The following is a 15,992-nucleotide window of genomic DNA, read 5'->3' on the forward strand; positions in this document are numbered from 1 at the left end:
AAGAATACTGGACTGTGCTGTCATGCACATTTCTCCACTTCCAGAGCTACTCTACACATTGCTCCATCTTCAACTAGAATTTCAGATCACTTTCCTGTATCAAATTCCATTGAGTGCCAGAGGAAACCCAACTTTAAACACTGCTGAAGCTAAAGGTTTAAATCATGTATTTACCAGGAGCAGCTAGAGGCGTGTTCCTGAAATGCACGGGCAAGTACAATATGGCAAGGACAGATGTTAGCTTAATTTCTGTCCATTTGTATCTGCTAGCTAGTCTGGTTACCTTTGACATGGTCATTTAGGGCAATCATCACAGATGGCACGTCGTTGCATATTACATTGCCATGCATCAAGGATAACACCTATCTGAGTGAAGCAACACTTCCTTCAAAATGAAAGAGAAAAACCCAGTGATCAGATGGTAGGTGGCAGGGTCCATACCATCTGGAAAGTTATGCGATCTACTTCATAGTCCAAAATATGTAGGAGCAGATTAGAGGTACTCATATATGTATTCTAGGGGTGTGCACGGACCCCCCGCTCCGCTTCACATGCAGATCCGCGATTTTCGGAGCGGGCCGCTTCGCCCTGCCCCCGCTCCACCCACTTCCGCTCCGCTCCGCTCGGAGCTCTGGATCCGGATCGGAGCTCCGTTTTTCCCCCCCGTAGGGTTGCATTGAAAGCTAAAAAAGTAAACAACTTTTTTTCTGTTCAAGTTAGAAACCTCACATTTGGCACCATGACACCTCATGGACGTATACACACGCACACCAAGTTTCAAGGCAATCCCATCATCCCCTGATTTTTGGGGAATTTTTGAAAATCGGGCACCCCATTCAGACCCCTTGGGATAGCTCCGTCAATTTGCATGTTAGAAACCTCAAACTCGGCACCATGAAAGCTTATCCATGTGTCCACATGGACGCCCAGACTCAAGGCAATCCCATCATCCCCTGATTTTTGGCGCGCCTCTAACCTCTAACGACCACCCATAACTCCCCTTTCGATAGCTCTGTCAATTTGCATGTTAGAAACCTCAAACTCGGCACCATGATAGCTTATCCATGTGTCCACATGGATGCCAAGTTTCAAGGCAATCCCATCATCCCCTGATTTTTGGGGAATTTTTGAAAATCGGGCATCCCATTCACACCCCTTTCCATAGCTCCGTCAATTTGCACGTTAGAAACCTCAAACTCGCCACCATGATAGCTTATCCAGGGATACACACGCATGCCCAGACTCAAGGCAGTCCCATCATCCCCTGATTTTTGGGGAATTTATGAAAATCCAACACCCATTCACACCCCTTTCAATAGCTCCGTCAATTTGCACGTTAAAACCCCCCCTCAAACTCACCACCATGACAGCTTATCCAGGGATACATACGCCGCACGCCGAGACTCAAGGCAGTCCCATCATCCCCTGTTTTTTGGCGGGGCTTAAACCTGCAAAATTTGGAACTTCCAAAACTCCAAGTGAGCGCAGGAAGGACTTCTCCCCTGAGTCAAAGCCACACACACACAACATCCCTGCGAGGTGGGCAGGGGAGGAGGGAGGGAAGGCAGGCAGGCATGCAGCTGGCATTTCTGGGGGCATGAGGAAGTGAGCCAAGGATAAGCCAGTAATGCATATAAAATGGAATAAATAAATAAATAAACAAAAGAGGGGTGGAATTAAAAGCAGCAGTGTTGCTGAATAAACAACAACTTTAAAAAAAAGGCTATATCTGTCTTTTACCAGTAATAGGGGGACGTGCCCGGGGGAGAGGGAAGCAGCTGCCAGTTCAGCTCATGAAAGTCATTGCTTCACCAACAGCTCTGAGAAGTAAACGCTCACTTCAACTCATAATAGGCATTGCTCCACCACTAAGAGAAGTAGAACGCTCACTTCGACTCATGATAGGCATTGCTCCACCGGGTTACTCTCTTTGGAAGGCTCTGATGGCCTTCCAGTACAGGAGAGAGTGGGGGCACGTCCACAATGAGATGCCCTAGGGGAGCTCATCCCCTTGCACCACATCTTTTCAGTTGTTCCCCAAAGTTAGGGTGGGTAGCAGTGCTGTGTTTCTATCTCTTATTATTGGCTTAGTATATGATTTCAGGTTGTGTTTGTGCATTTGGTGGGGCTACTGTGTTAAAAAAACACTGGGAAAAGTCCGTTCAGATTAAGAAGGAGAAGTTTCCCAGAATCCCAAGTTACCCGTTTTGCCTATGCCCTCCTCCAACTTTGGGATCATCATGACCAGGAGCTGACTCTGCCCCTCAGCCCTTTGAAAAAGGTATTTTTCCCGCTGATTTTTAAAAAAATTCTAGCGCGCGACCCGCACCACGCAGAGAGGTGAGAGTAGTCTCAAAATGACCCCCATCCACGACTCTCTGTGCACAAGAATTTTCAGAACGATAGCTTAAAAAACAACCCAGTTATCCCCAATTCTTTTCCTCAATGCAATCCTATGGGGGAAAACCGCCGTTTGACCCGCGCTGTCCGTTTGTTTACCCGATTTTTAAAAAATTCTAGCACGCGACCCGCACGACGCAGAGAGCTGAGAGTAGTCTCAAAATGACCCCCATCCACGACTCTCTGAGCACAAGAATTTTCAGAACAATAGCTTCAAAAACAACCCAGTTATCCCCGATTATTTCCCGCAATGCAATCCTATGGGCGAAATGTTTTCAAGATGACGATCGGAGCGCTCCGCCTGAAAGAGGAGCTCCGAAAAATGGCCGCTTCTCTTCGCCTTGCTTCTAGGGGTCCATGGTTCACTTCTACTCCGCCTCTGGGTAAGGCGGAGCAGGCCAATTCGCTACTGCTTCTCCGCTCCTAATCGGAGCGGAGCACATGCCTAGTCTAAACATGCACAGGATTAAAAATGCATAGGATTGTGCCTTTAGTTGATTAATCTAATTGATCTATCAACAAAAGATTGCAGGCCTAGGGTTAACCTGTCACATGACCTCTAAAGAAATTTTCAGGATGGCATTTCTATAGAGCCAACAAAATGATGGCAACCATAAAGAAGAGCACTACCCTAACATCAGAGGATGATTTATGACAGAAAGCATTAGGAATCACAGCAATTGACCCTGAACATGAATAAAAACTGAACATACTGTATGGCATATGTTCACTAGGGAGGTCATTATTTAAATATTGTTGTTCGCGCTTTCTGTCCCCCCCCTTCCTTACATCTACAGATTTGAAAGATTGTTCTAATTTAAAATAAAAAACTATGTATCTATTGTGTGTGTGCGGGGGTGGAGGGGTCTAGAAGTGTTAAACTGCTTCAGCGTTACAGAATGTGCAAGATGTGTGAATTATAAGTGGAAGCTGAGAAGAACAAAGAAGTTTCCAGACTAAACCAAGAGAAAGGAACGTGGCTGGTTCACATGTACATGTTCATCACTTGGTATCTCACCCACTCAATGATTTATTATTCAATGATGTGCAGCAAGGGAAACTTTGAGTTGAAAAGTTATTTTCTCAGTCACTCACATATTCCAATCTGTCAAAAGCTTTGTTTGGCCGCATTGTCGTCTCCAGAGCGTAGCTGGTTTTATTTTGGCCACAATTAATGAAAAAGTGAGTGGTGGTACTGGTTAGTATCTTTGTTAAGTCATTGTGGAAATGCTATTATTTTCAATATCAAAAAAAAAATAAACAAAGTAGCATATGTGACTTTTTGTAAACCGCCCAGAGAGCTTCGGCTATTGCGCAGTATAAAAATGTAATAAATAAATGAATAAATAAATATGTCCTTCAATGCAATCTCTAAAATCTATCTTGGAATTGTAACGTTTTCAAACAGCAAGGCATTCCCACCATATATTCAAATACAGTTCAACTGTTTCCAATTTTCTCTAGGGCAATATCGAATGGGCCTGTTGTGCAATTTTTTGTTGTGGTAGCAAAAGTAACCTCTAGCACAACCCTACTCACAACCAGGGAAACCCGTTGGGCCAGGTTATGCTATTGCAATTGCATTAGAAGTTGCTTATGTTATCACTACAGAAAATTGCATAAGGGCAGCGGCTTCATTGGATACTGCCCAGTATATCTAAGGCCAGATCTACACCAAGCAGGATATTGCACTATGAAAGTGGTATGAAAGTGGTATATAAAAGGCAGGCGCCCCACTACTACTTTATAGCGGTATTGAATGCACTGACAACTGTTGGGGGCCATTAACACATACCATATACTGCTTTCATAGTGCAATATCCTGCTTGGTGCAGCTCCTGCCTCTTATATACCGCTTTCATAGTGCAATATCATGCTTGGTGTAGATCTGGCCATAGACTATATTCAGGATCTCTCGCTCTCTCTCTTTTTAAAAAGGGCACAAGCTATTTTTTTATACTCCTAAAAGAAAATTCCCTGATGTCAGTAAATGTGGTTTACTGTATGGATTACTTCAATGTCCCAATATGTGGGGCTGCATCTGAAATTGTACCAGAAATTTCAGTCAATCCAAAAGAGGGCAGCATGACCATTAACAGGGACTGGCCTATTTGATCACACTATGCAAGTGCATCATGATCTGCAGTAGCTTTCAATCCACCATTTCTGAGCCCAATGCAAAGTACTCGTATCAATGCTCAGAATCCTAAATGGCTGGGGGATTGGCTACAGGAAATATTGTCTCCTCCAATATGTCTTTGTCTGGACCTTGTGATCATCTTGAGAAAACCTCATCCAGGGCTCTCCATCAAATGAGGTGAGGTTGGTGGCTACTAAGGAGAGGGCCTTTTCAGTGGTGGCATTCGAGTTGTAGAATGCCCTCCCCAGAAAGATTCTCTTGGCTCCTACACTGTGGTCTACTCAGTGCCAGTTTTATTCTCAAAAGTTCTTTTTAATAATTCAGGTTTTTTTAAAAGACATTTTAGCGGATTTTTGATATTGCACTGCTGCTGATTCCCCCCCTTTAATTTTATTATGTTTTTGTGTTAAACATTTTTTAGGTCTTTTTTACATTGTTTTATTATATTTTTATATTGTATGACATTAAGCTTTATATTGTGAATTTTCCAGAGAACTTCCTCTAATGGGTGGTATAGAAATGGAAATAAATAAATGAAATAAATATGGAAATATTTTCCCCAGATTTAGTTCTACTGCCATTCCATGAAAATTCATAACCCACTTGATTCAAAGTCTAAAAGAACTCAGTCAATAGAAGAGATAAATCTGCCTGCCAAAAAAGGCCAAATTAACCTCCCAAAGACCTTCGGCTATGGGGCAGTATAAAATGTAATAAATAAATAAATAAAAAAAATAAATAAAAAAAATGAACAAATTACAAGAAGATTCCAAAATAGGGTGAAGTTTCTTTTTATCTCATAATTTGTTGTTAATTTGTTTAATTGAGCTAAATTCTCCCCAGGTTGTGGCTATGCTAGAATCACGACTCTCAGAATGGAGTGAGCTAGATAATCTTAGCATATTGTCTCCTCTTTCGTCATAGAATTTAAAAGAAAAGGTGATGGCAATGTTGACATAATATACATAAAGCTTTGTTAGAGAATAAGACTTACCTACAGTCAGCTGTCCTGTTAACTGTCCCATATGATTTCTTGCATTCACTGTAACATTCCTGTCAGACTGTAAGACCAGTGGGCTAACCTGGGAAACATGTATAAGACAAGGAAATGAGAAGGGAAAAAAATACAGAGGCAGCATGAACTATCAACACACGTATGCTGGAATGCTGGATCAAAATCATTACAGTCTTGCAGATATCAGCTATAATCAATGGCTACTAGCCATGACGGTTGTGTGCTTTCTCCAGTATTTGAGGCAGTAAGCCTGTGTGCACCAGTTGCTGGGGAACATGGGTGGGAGGGTGCTGTTGCACCATGTCCTGCCTTGTTGGTCCCTGTCCGATGGCTGGTTGGCCACTGCGTGAACAAAGTGTTGGACTAGATGGACCCTTGGTCTGATCTAGTATGGCTCTTCTTATGTTCTTAATCACCTGAAATTCACAAAGTGGAATTTCAGTTCTGTGCTACTCCAGGATTATTAATTTGGAAGTTTCTCCTTCGGTCAGAGCAACCAGCTTGCAAAGTGACATTATAACCAAATGCTACTTGTAAAGCTATAATTTGGGGTTAAGTGCAACCAAAGTTGCTTTTTCCTGACACATTGCAAACACTAAAGGTGATTCTTCTGTTAGAAATTGGCCATTAGGAATCTGAAGTGTTTAGAAAAGAGTGGCAGGAGTTAGAGGTGGCTGGAAAACCTGGCATTTGGCTGTAAGGGGTGGAGATATCATATTCTAAACATCAGAATGTAAGCTGAATGAAAATCATTGAGAAAGTCTGATTCCAGTTTACTCAGCGGCAAGGATACATCTATTGGAAATAAAATAAGAAAAGTTCACTTTTAGGTAAATGGTGGAAATGTTTTGCTTTTCACCAGGGTTTTGGGGGTTCTTATGCTTCTGGTAGGGCTGGGCTGAAATCTCCCGTCCCCAATTTCATGGAATGTTTCTCGAGTATTTATGGCAAAGAAATTGGTGGCTGGCAGCCACTCATAGAAGCCACAGGAACATTGGTGAGCTCTGATCCTACCCCAAACTTTGCCCTACATCCCATGGAAATACTGAAAAGGGAAGGCATTTTTACCCTATCTTTAATCCCCACCTCCCTTCATTGGCAAAGGTTCTCATTCAAGAACATTTGGTTGGCCCCTAGCTTACATGGTTAGTCTTAGGAATACAATTGTGATTGACCAATTGTTTCAACTTTAGTTTTGTTTGTGCGCCCACTAGATTATCTTGTGGTCCTTTGTTGGCAGAAATGTGACACATTCTGTCTCTCTCTCTCTCTCTCTCTCTCTCTCTCTCTCTCTCACACACACACACACACACACACACACACACACACCATTTATTAGGGATGTGCTCCGCTCCGATTAGGAGCGTAGAAGCAGTAGCGGATTGGCCTGCTCCGCCTTACCCAGAGGCGGAGTAGGAGCGGACCGTGGACCCCCTAGAAGCAAGGCGAAGAGAAGCGACCATTTTTCGGAGCTCCGAGTTCAGGCGGAGCGCTCCGGTCGCCATCTTGAAAACATTTCGCCATAGGATTGCATTGCGGCAAATAATCGCGCATAACTATTTTGTTTTTGAAGCTATCGCTCTGGAAATTCTTGTGCTCAGAGAGTCGTGGATGGGGGTCATTTTGAGACCACTCTCACCTCTCTGCGTGCTGTGGTTCACGTGCAATATTTTTTTAAAAATCGGGTCAACTGCGCGGCTCAAACTGCGTTTCGGCTTTTCGCCCATAGGATTGCATTGAGGGAAAGAATCGGGGATAACTGGGGGGGGGTTTAAGTTATCATTCTGAAAATTCTTGTGCACAGAGAGTCGTGGATGGGGGTCATTTTGAGACCACTCTCAACTTTCTGCGTGCTGTGGTTCACGTGCAATATTTTTTTAAAAATCGGGTCAACCGCGCGGCTCAAACTGCGTTTCGGCTTTTCGCCCATAGGATTGCATTGAGGGAAAGAATCGGGGATAACTGGGGGGGTTTTTAAGCTATCGTTCTGAAAATTCTTGTGCACAGAGAGTCGTGGATGGGGGTCATTTTGAGACCACTCTCAACTTTCTGCATCGTACGGGTCGCGGGCTAGAAGTTTTTAAAAAATCGGCGGGAAAAATACCTTTTTCAAAGGGCTGAGGGGCAGAGTCAGCTCCCGGTCATGATGATCCCAAAGTTGGAGGAGGGCATAGGCAAAACAGATAACTTGGGATTCTGGGAAACTTCTCTTTCTTCATCTGAACGGGCTTTTCCCCGTGTTTTTTAACACAGTAGCCCCACCAAATGCACAAACACAACCTGAAATCATATACTAAGCCAAGAATAAGAGATAGAAACACAGCACTGCTCCCCACCCTAACCTTGGTGAACAACTGAATCGATGTGGTGCAAGGGGATGAGCTCCCCTAGGGCATCTCATCGTGGACGTGCCCCCACTCTCTCCTGCACTGGAAGGCCATAGAGCCTTCCAAAGAGAGTAAAACGGTGGAGCAATGCCTATCATGAGTTGAAGTGAATGGTCACTTTTCAGTGGTAGAGCAATGCCTGTTATGAGTTGAAGTGAGCTTTTTACTTCTTCTCAGAGCTGTTGGTGGCTGTCATTGTCTTGAACTGGCAGCTACTTCCCCCTCCCCCGGGCACGTCCCCCTATTGCTGGTAAAAGACAGATATAGCCTTTTTAAAAAAATTCTTCTTGCTGTTTATTGAGCAACACTGCTTCTTTTAATTCCACCCCTCCTTTGTTTATTGATTGATTTATTCCATTTTATATGCATTACTGGCTTATCCTTGGCTCACTTCCTTATGCCCCCAGAAATGCCAGCTGCATGCCTGCCTGCCTTCCCTCCCTCCTCCCCTGCCCACCTCGCAGGGATGTTGTGTGTGGGGTGCCCGATTTTCAAAAATTCGCCAAAAATCAGGGGATGATGGGATTGCTTTGAAACTTGGCATGCGTGTGTATATCCCCATGAGGTGTCATGGTGCCAAACATGAGGTTTCTAACTTGAACAGAAAAAAAGTTGTATAATTTTTTAGCTTTCAATGCAAGCCTATTGGGGGGGGAAACGGAGCTCCGGATCCGGATCCGGAGCTCCGGGCGGAGCGGAGCGGAAGTGGGCGGAGCGGGGGCGGGGCGGAGCGGCCCGATCCGAAAAATGGCGGATCTGCAAGTGAAGCGGAGCGGGGGGTCCGTGCACACCCCTACCATTTATATCTTGGCTTTCCTTCAGGATGCTAAAGGTAGCATATACAACCCTTCACTCCTACCCGAATGTTGTTCTCATAACTGACCTGTGATTTTGGTTAAGCAGAGGAAGAATGATTGGCCTAAAGTCCCCCAGTGAACTTCATGGCTAGTGGGAACTTCAAGCTGGACTTTCCAACCCTAGCCCAACACTTTATCCAATAAACCACATGTACTAACGTTACATATAAAAACCTTACTATCCTCTTGTGAATTATTCATCCTCAAACAGGTGTTCCTAAGTTCTATATGCTAATGGGAGTTGCTTCAATTTTTCGGTTGTCTGGAAGTCTGGATAGCAAAGGTGTTCTGCTTACTGATGGGTGAATTCGTTATTCCCTCAGAAAGTAACAAATTCACTCGTGAGCTCGGAGAAGAGTTCCCCCTTAAAATGAACTCTCGTTCCAAGTACATGATTTTCTTTGCATGTGCAATATCAAAGCATATCTTGGAAATGTGTAGTGCGGCATGACGTCATGCATCACCACATTATGTATCCCCTTATTGATTGGCAGTTTTTGCATGGTCTGCAGGCATGATGTGATATTTGCTCGCTATTGCCGATCATTGATACATGGAGAGGAAAAGAAAATGGAGCTGCAGAGTTCCTGTCCTCCTACTAGGGGAGCCAGAGCTGTGGTGGTAGAGACAACGGGCATGTTTACACCACAAGGGTGTAGGGGGAGGATTGTGGACTTACCGGCTTCCGTGATCCTCCCTGGGTGTCTAGACAGCCACACAACTTCCCAGAAGGAAGTTGCAGCCGCCATTTTTTAAAAAAACGATGAGAGGATTGCACTTGCACACCACCACTAAAGGTAAGGGGGGAACCTGACCTCGCTCCCACCTCCAATGGGCATGGACTGCCGCCGTGCAGCTCTGTGCCCATTTTACTGTCTCCACTACTCGTGGGGGGGGGGACAGGACAACCCGGGAGCAGCAGCCACATGGCCACGCTCCATGGGATGGTCCTGGAACCATGAAAAAGTCAGCTTTTCCATGTTTCCTGATATCCCGGGGTAAGTCTTCGCTAGTACTGGGTTGCCCCCGGGATCCCCTGTGCATCATGTGGATGCACAGGGATGATCCAAGGACTATCCTGGGATATAGGCATGGTGTAGACATGCCCAATGAGGAAAGCAGGAGTGGACACACGGAATCATTTAAGGGTTAAACCAACCAATTCAGTGCATGTGCAGAAATGGGATCATTTAGATGTCGACAGTGCACGTCCCAAAGCTCATAATCAATCCTAAACAAAATAGCAAATTCTTAATATATCAGTTCTGGCTCACTACAAAGGTGAGGATTAATTATGAAATTTGGTGATATCACTAGTTTAAAAATTCAGATATTTTATTTAGCAGGAAGGAGCTGATTTCTGGAAGTAAACATTTGCCGGGGGTGCTGGTGGAAGGATGACCTATCTCCCCACCTCTTATATTTCAGAAAGGGTTACCAACCAGAAAAAAACAAACAAATAAGAAATGCAATATTGACTTGACCTGCTCCTGTGCCTTAAACAGAGGTCTGATATGCAGAAAGCAGCAGGTGGCATGGATCTAAACACTGCAATGTTCTAATGCTTGCAGATCAAATTGGTATTTCAGGGAAAGTTACATGGGTTGGCTTAACTGCTGGTGGCCCTAGTTTCAAACCACATAAGATTATTCCTCAAAGCACACATGTCTGGCCAAATACAGCTTGGGCCTGATTATGGCTATAGAAAGATAACATCGTGTGTACATTTGAGGGATTTTAAAAAAAAAGTAAAATAGATTAATGATAGTGTCTTACTCTATATCTACACTGAATAGAACATGCACAATAAGGGATATAACATATGCTGGGTGCTGAAAAATGTGGATTAATTTGGTCTCATGATTTGTGGAATGTACCAATTTATAGCATACTGGGAATTAGTTTTTAGGAACATTTGAGAAATGACTGCATATAGCATATCAGATAAACCATTTGATTCATTTGTAGTTGTATTTGGATATCTAAAAGATAGTTGCTTCTGATGATCTGGAAATGACTGTACATCTTTTGACAGAAGCCAAATGGTGATCACTCAAATATTCAGAAAAAACACCAACAGATTCATCATCTACAGTAGAATGATCAAACTGACTAAAACTGCATGTTAGAAAAAGTAGACAGAAGGACAATACAGTTGTTAGAAAATGGGCAATTCTCCAAATCTTTTGGAATGACCAGATGTAACTATATTTATTGTTGCAACCATTTTAAAGTTTGTGCATTTAAATGATGGCATAATTTTAAAATTGAATCATTGTATGTCTGCCCAGCTCACTGGTTCTATACAATAAAATTATTCTAACCAATGAATTTATTTTATATACTAGGAAGCATGTGCAGGACCACATTTGTCAGTATCTTGCAGATTTGGGATCACTCAAGCCATAAGAAGAATTACCCGCAACCTTCTTTTCTGCATCAACCAGAGAAACAAGTGTGATATTTATTAGTGGCCCTACCTGTGCTCTAGAACTGAAGTGTTGTAGCTGAAAATGGTGGAAGCTGAGTGAATATGGAGGAAAGGACTCCATGCTGACCAGTTCAGGCCTGATCAGAGATGTCCTTGGCACATAAATAGAAATCAGGGCTGTTGTGAAACTCCAACCCCTCATTTTCACCACCCCATTCACAGGTTGTAAATGGGGGGGCATTTTGCCAATGGGGAGGAGATGAATTAAGGCAGAATATTTGGGGAAGGGGCTTACCTTTATCAGTAGTAGTGCCATCAACAGTCTTTAAGTGGTTGACCACTGGTGTGGTGGAGAGGGAACTTCAGGGGGGAATAGCACTCCTGGCTCCCATTCCCCCCCAAAGGCGGCTCTGCACAACACTGCATCATGATGTAGAGTGGGGAACATGTGGCCCTCCAGATGATGTCGCCCTGCAACTCCCATTAGGCCTTGACAGCATAGCCAATGGTAAGTTGCATGTTGGGAGTTGCAGGCCAGCATCTGGAGTGCCACACATGCCCCATCACTGATGTAGAGCAACACTGCTGCTGTTGTCACCCCACGAAAGACAGTCAAAAGAAAGTAAAGGGAAATGATTTTGCACACCTTTTTGCAACTCCCAAATTTTGGCTCAATAAATATTAGTCAAATATTCTCTCTAATAATCACTTGGCCGATATTCTCCAGATGGTCCACTGAAAAAGATCACCAGACCAATGGGATATTTCTCACCAGCCTTCTCCCTGGAAGAGAGACAGAACATTGTGCAGTCACTATAGGCCTAATCTACACCAAGCAGGATATTCCACTATGAAAGTGGTACGTAAAAGGCTGGAGCTACGCTACTCCTTTATAGCGGTATTGAAGTGCACTGACAACTGTTGGGGCCCATGACACCTCTTTCATAATGCTTTTCTAGTATTATATCCTGCTTGGTGTAGATGTGTCATGGGCCCCACCAGTTGTCAGTGCACTTCAGTACCACTATAATCCAGTAGTGTAGATCCTGCAGTGCACTTCAATACCACTATAAAGCAGTAGTGTGGCTCTTGCCTTTTATATACCACTTTCATACCTCTTTCATAGTGGAATATCCTGCTTGGCGTAGATGAGCCCTATGAGAGATTTTCAATTAAACATATTTTAAAAAGTGACTAGCCAATAAAACTGTTTACTAGTCTATGGGCTTAAATAAGTACACTAGTCTTGGGGGAAGCTGGGATTAATAATCAACAGTTTTAAAGCTCTAAGGCCAATTTGGCTCAGGGAAGTTTTTTGTTTTTTGTTTTAAACTAAGGAGGTCAGTGGCTATTTTCCAACCTCTAGTGTAATTTATCACTTTGCTGATTATTGCAGTCTAATCAGTAGTTTGGAATAATAATAATAATAATAATAATAATAATAATAATAATAATAATAATAATAATTCATTTCTTACCCGCCTCTCTGATTGGATCGAGGCGGGAACAAGAGCAAGCATAAAATACATGAAATACTAATTAAAAACATAGTATACACTGTTAAAAAACATTAATCCCCAGACTTCGGCAGACGTACCATATGTCTTAAAAAACAGCATAGATGACCACCTGTTCTCTATGGCCTCATCTACACCAAGCAGGATATTGCACTATGAAAGTGGTATATAAAAGGCAGGAGCCATACTACTGCTTTATAGCGGTATTGACGTGCACTGACAAATGTTGGGGCCCATTGACATATACCATGTTCCGCTTTCATACCGGTATATCCTGCTTGATGTGGCTCCTGCATTTTATATACTGCTTTCATAGTGCAATATCCTGCATGGTGTAGATGAGGCCTATGACTTTTATTACTTATGTGTAAGTGTCTGAGTAGGGATTCTCTTCACATTTTTTTTTCAGTATTATCAGTCCTAACAAGATTTTCCCTTAATATCCAGGCTTCTCTCTTTGAAACCTCATTTTTAAACCTAACATTTTATTTCCCATCTGTAAACAGGTGAAAGAATTATTTCACATGAGCCAGGCAATACAGATCAATCAAACAGTCATGACTTCTACAGGAAAGAATAAGGATGGACTCATGTAAAAATGGTCATTGAAAGAAAAATAAAACAAACAAAACCCTAATCCATATGTCATTTACTGTTTTAAAAACAAGCAAGCAGTTCTGGCTTCTAGTATTTTCAATTGTTACATTTACAGCACAATCCCATACATGTAAGTCCTGGTATATTCAATGATGCTTACTCTCTATTAAGTGATGTTTAGGACTGCAATCTTGCCTTACTTTTATAATATTAAAAGAGAAACGTTTCATGCTTATTTGAGTAGTTTGCAATTTGTGTGTTACGTTCTAATTGATAAATAATGCCCATGATAACATAAAATATTTTGATTTTCCTTGTCTCATTTCTACTTCTATTTAGTGTGAGAGTTTTCCCATTATTATTAATTCCTATATGTTGTCCAGCATTTGAGATCACTTTCTGCTGTACATTTTCTTTCTTTTACTTCATTCTCTACAACCGCTGCAATGATGAAAATACCTTCCTTCATTATGTTAAATAAAATAAAATAAAATAAAATAAAATAAAATACAAGACTTTATTCCACTTTAAATGAGTTAGTATTTGTTCTATTTAGCACATCAACACAATCCCCCAAAAGCTACAGCTCAGTTTTTGGAGCAGTTAAAGAGTGTTTGGCATATTGCAATTTAGATACAAGGACTAAGTTGCTGCCCAAGTTATGTATGGAATATCTTGTTGTACTGGATTGGACCTTGAAAAAACACTTCCAGTCCCATGACTGGTTTATAGAATGTCAAGGGTGTTCTCTCTCTCTCTCTCCCTCTCTGCAGTTGACTTATTTAATGGTTTGTCAAACAGCTTGTCCTCCTGCAGCTTGGCAGATGAAAGGTGCTTTTTGGCTTGTCTATCTTTCCAGCTGCAGAGACATGGCTGTTTGGGAGGCATTGCGTCCAAAGCAATCATTTGGGCTGAGAATATGAACATTACCAGGGGACACGATGGCAACAAAAGCAGCTGCTAGGGATATTTTTCCTAAGTAGTGATTAGATTTTTCATGTCCCTTATGGACTTTTGAAGATCATTAGCCCCAGCGCCTGCTGGTCTGGCAAAAGGGGTTGTGGTAATAAATGACTTAATGGCTGAGGTATCAAAAATGCATCCTTAAAGAACTACTTCATTGCTTGCAAGGTTGCCCTTTAAGATAGGAAGAACTATATTCATGACACCAAAAGACAAAAGTCACATGTACCTGCTTTAGGCTGGATCTTAACATCATCGGTACAGCCTCTAGATAGATTTATTTAATTTATTTCCATTCAGTTTTAGGCAACAATGAAGTTACAGTGAGTTGCCAGGACACAGGCACTGACCCCAAGATTCTGATTTTGGAGCTCATTCTCTCAGTGGTTCCATCAGGGGGAGAAGGCCCCACTCAGCAGAATGAGCAGAAGGGTCCCCAAACACATCATTTTGAAGTACTACACTTTACCATTTGAAGAGGTGACCCCATTTATGACCCTGAAGTCCAGAGTCACTACTGCATTCTCAAGTTCTCAGGATGACAAGTCTCAACCTCAGGGCTTTCAGGTAGGCTCAAGTTACTACTGCTGATACTTAGATCTAGAAGTTTTCCAAGAGGCTGCCTATACAGTATCAGGTTGCCACCACGATAAGCAAGCCCCCACACTTTCGGTGCTGTGGGGTGGCGGTGGCTAATCCTGACGCTGAGGGAGGGCACAGGGTTTCCTTCAGCTGGAGCAAACTGAGTGAGCTGGTGCGAGTCTTAACTGCCTTGCCCTATCCATGGCACCTTGGAGCTCAAACAGCTGCCCGAAGCCAAAATCCAGGTGAATGAGGGAGGTCTCATGGGAGGAACGGGAGAGCCCATCGGGGGGGGGGGGGCTCCAGACGCCCCATCTCTCTCATTGCAACCTCTCTCCGCCCTCTGCCCAGGTCTCTTTCAAGAACTGGTGTGTGTGCAGGATCAAGAGCAGCCCTGTCGGCTCTGAGCTCCATCGGGCCTCAGCCATCAGCAAACTGCCCCATCTGGGCACCTCTGGTGGCAGACAAGCACTGGTGACTACTGGCTCTTTGCTGTTCATCTTCTACAGCTGAGGGGAGGACACTGCCACCCCCTGCCCAGGCAGGCAGTGACCAGTCAGGGGTCACCACCCTCCTGGCCACACTTCCTCCACCATCCTCCTCCATTTGCCTCTCACTGGGGAAAAAAGTCAGGCTAAGTCCCTGACTTTTTTTCTTTGCAGCTTCTCTAAGTGGTGGCTGCTGCATCATATAATCCACCCAGCGCCACCATGGAGCCACCTCAGGGCTTCTGGAGCATATAGACAGTGCCCAGGAATATTATTTTAAAATACTAGTGGTTTTTTCAAAAAACCATCATTCTAAAAAAAGAAGAACAAGTATCAATAGATATAGTGATATGGAAGTTTTTATTTTACTGGGCCTTACTGCTAGGTTACATTTCTGAATCTTGCATAGATCTTTTGTCTTTTAAGTGTTGTCAGCCCTATGACATGACAAGCCCCCCACCCCATAAGTCTCAGGGTTTGGGATGCCAGTGACCTGGTAAACCTAAATTAAACATACATGATGTGGCAGCTTTAGATTTATCGACAGCAATACAACTGTTTATTTTCCTCTAAATAAGATCCAGAAACGCAGAAGCAGTTGTAAAGTATGGAATG

The 15,992-nt window shown here is 43.1% G+C and overlaps 1 protein-coding gene across 1 annotated transcript in view; it reads right to left on the reverse strand.

Moving 5' to 3' along the window:
• SGCZ (sarcoglycan zeta) overlaps nucleotides 1–15,992 on the reverse strand; it is a 668,548-nt gene that overhangs the window by 83,969 nt on the left and 568,587 nt on the right. Inside the window, exon 4 of the mRNA XM_063135185.1 lies at nucleotides 5,535–5,622. Coding sequence (XP_062991255.1) covers nucleotides 5,535–5,622 — 88 coding nt within the window. The remainder of the gene's footprint in view (nucleotides 1–5,534; nucleotides 5,623–15,992) is intronic.

This window comes from Elgaria multicarinata, chromosome 10 (assembly GCF_023053635.1).
Source record: "Elgaria multicarinata webbii isolate HBS135686 ecotype San Diego chromosome 10, rElgMul1.1.pri, whole genome shotgun sequence".
Classification (NCBI taxonomy): domain Eukaryota; kingdom Metazoa; phylum Chordata; class Lepidosauria; order Squamata; family Anguidae; genus Elgaria; species Elgaria multicarinata.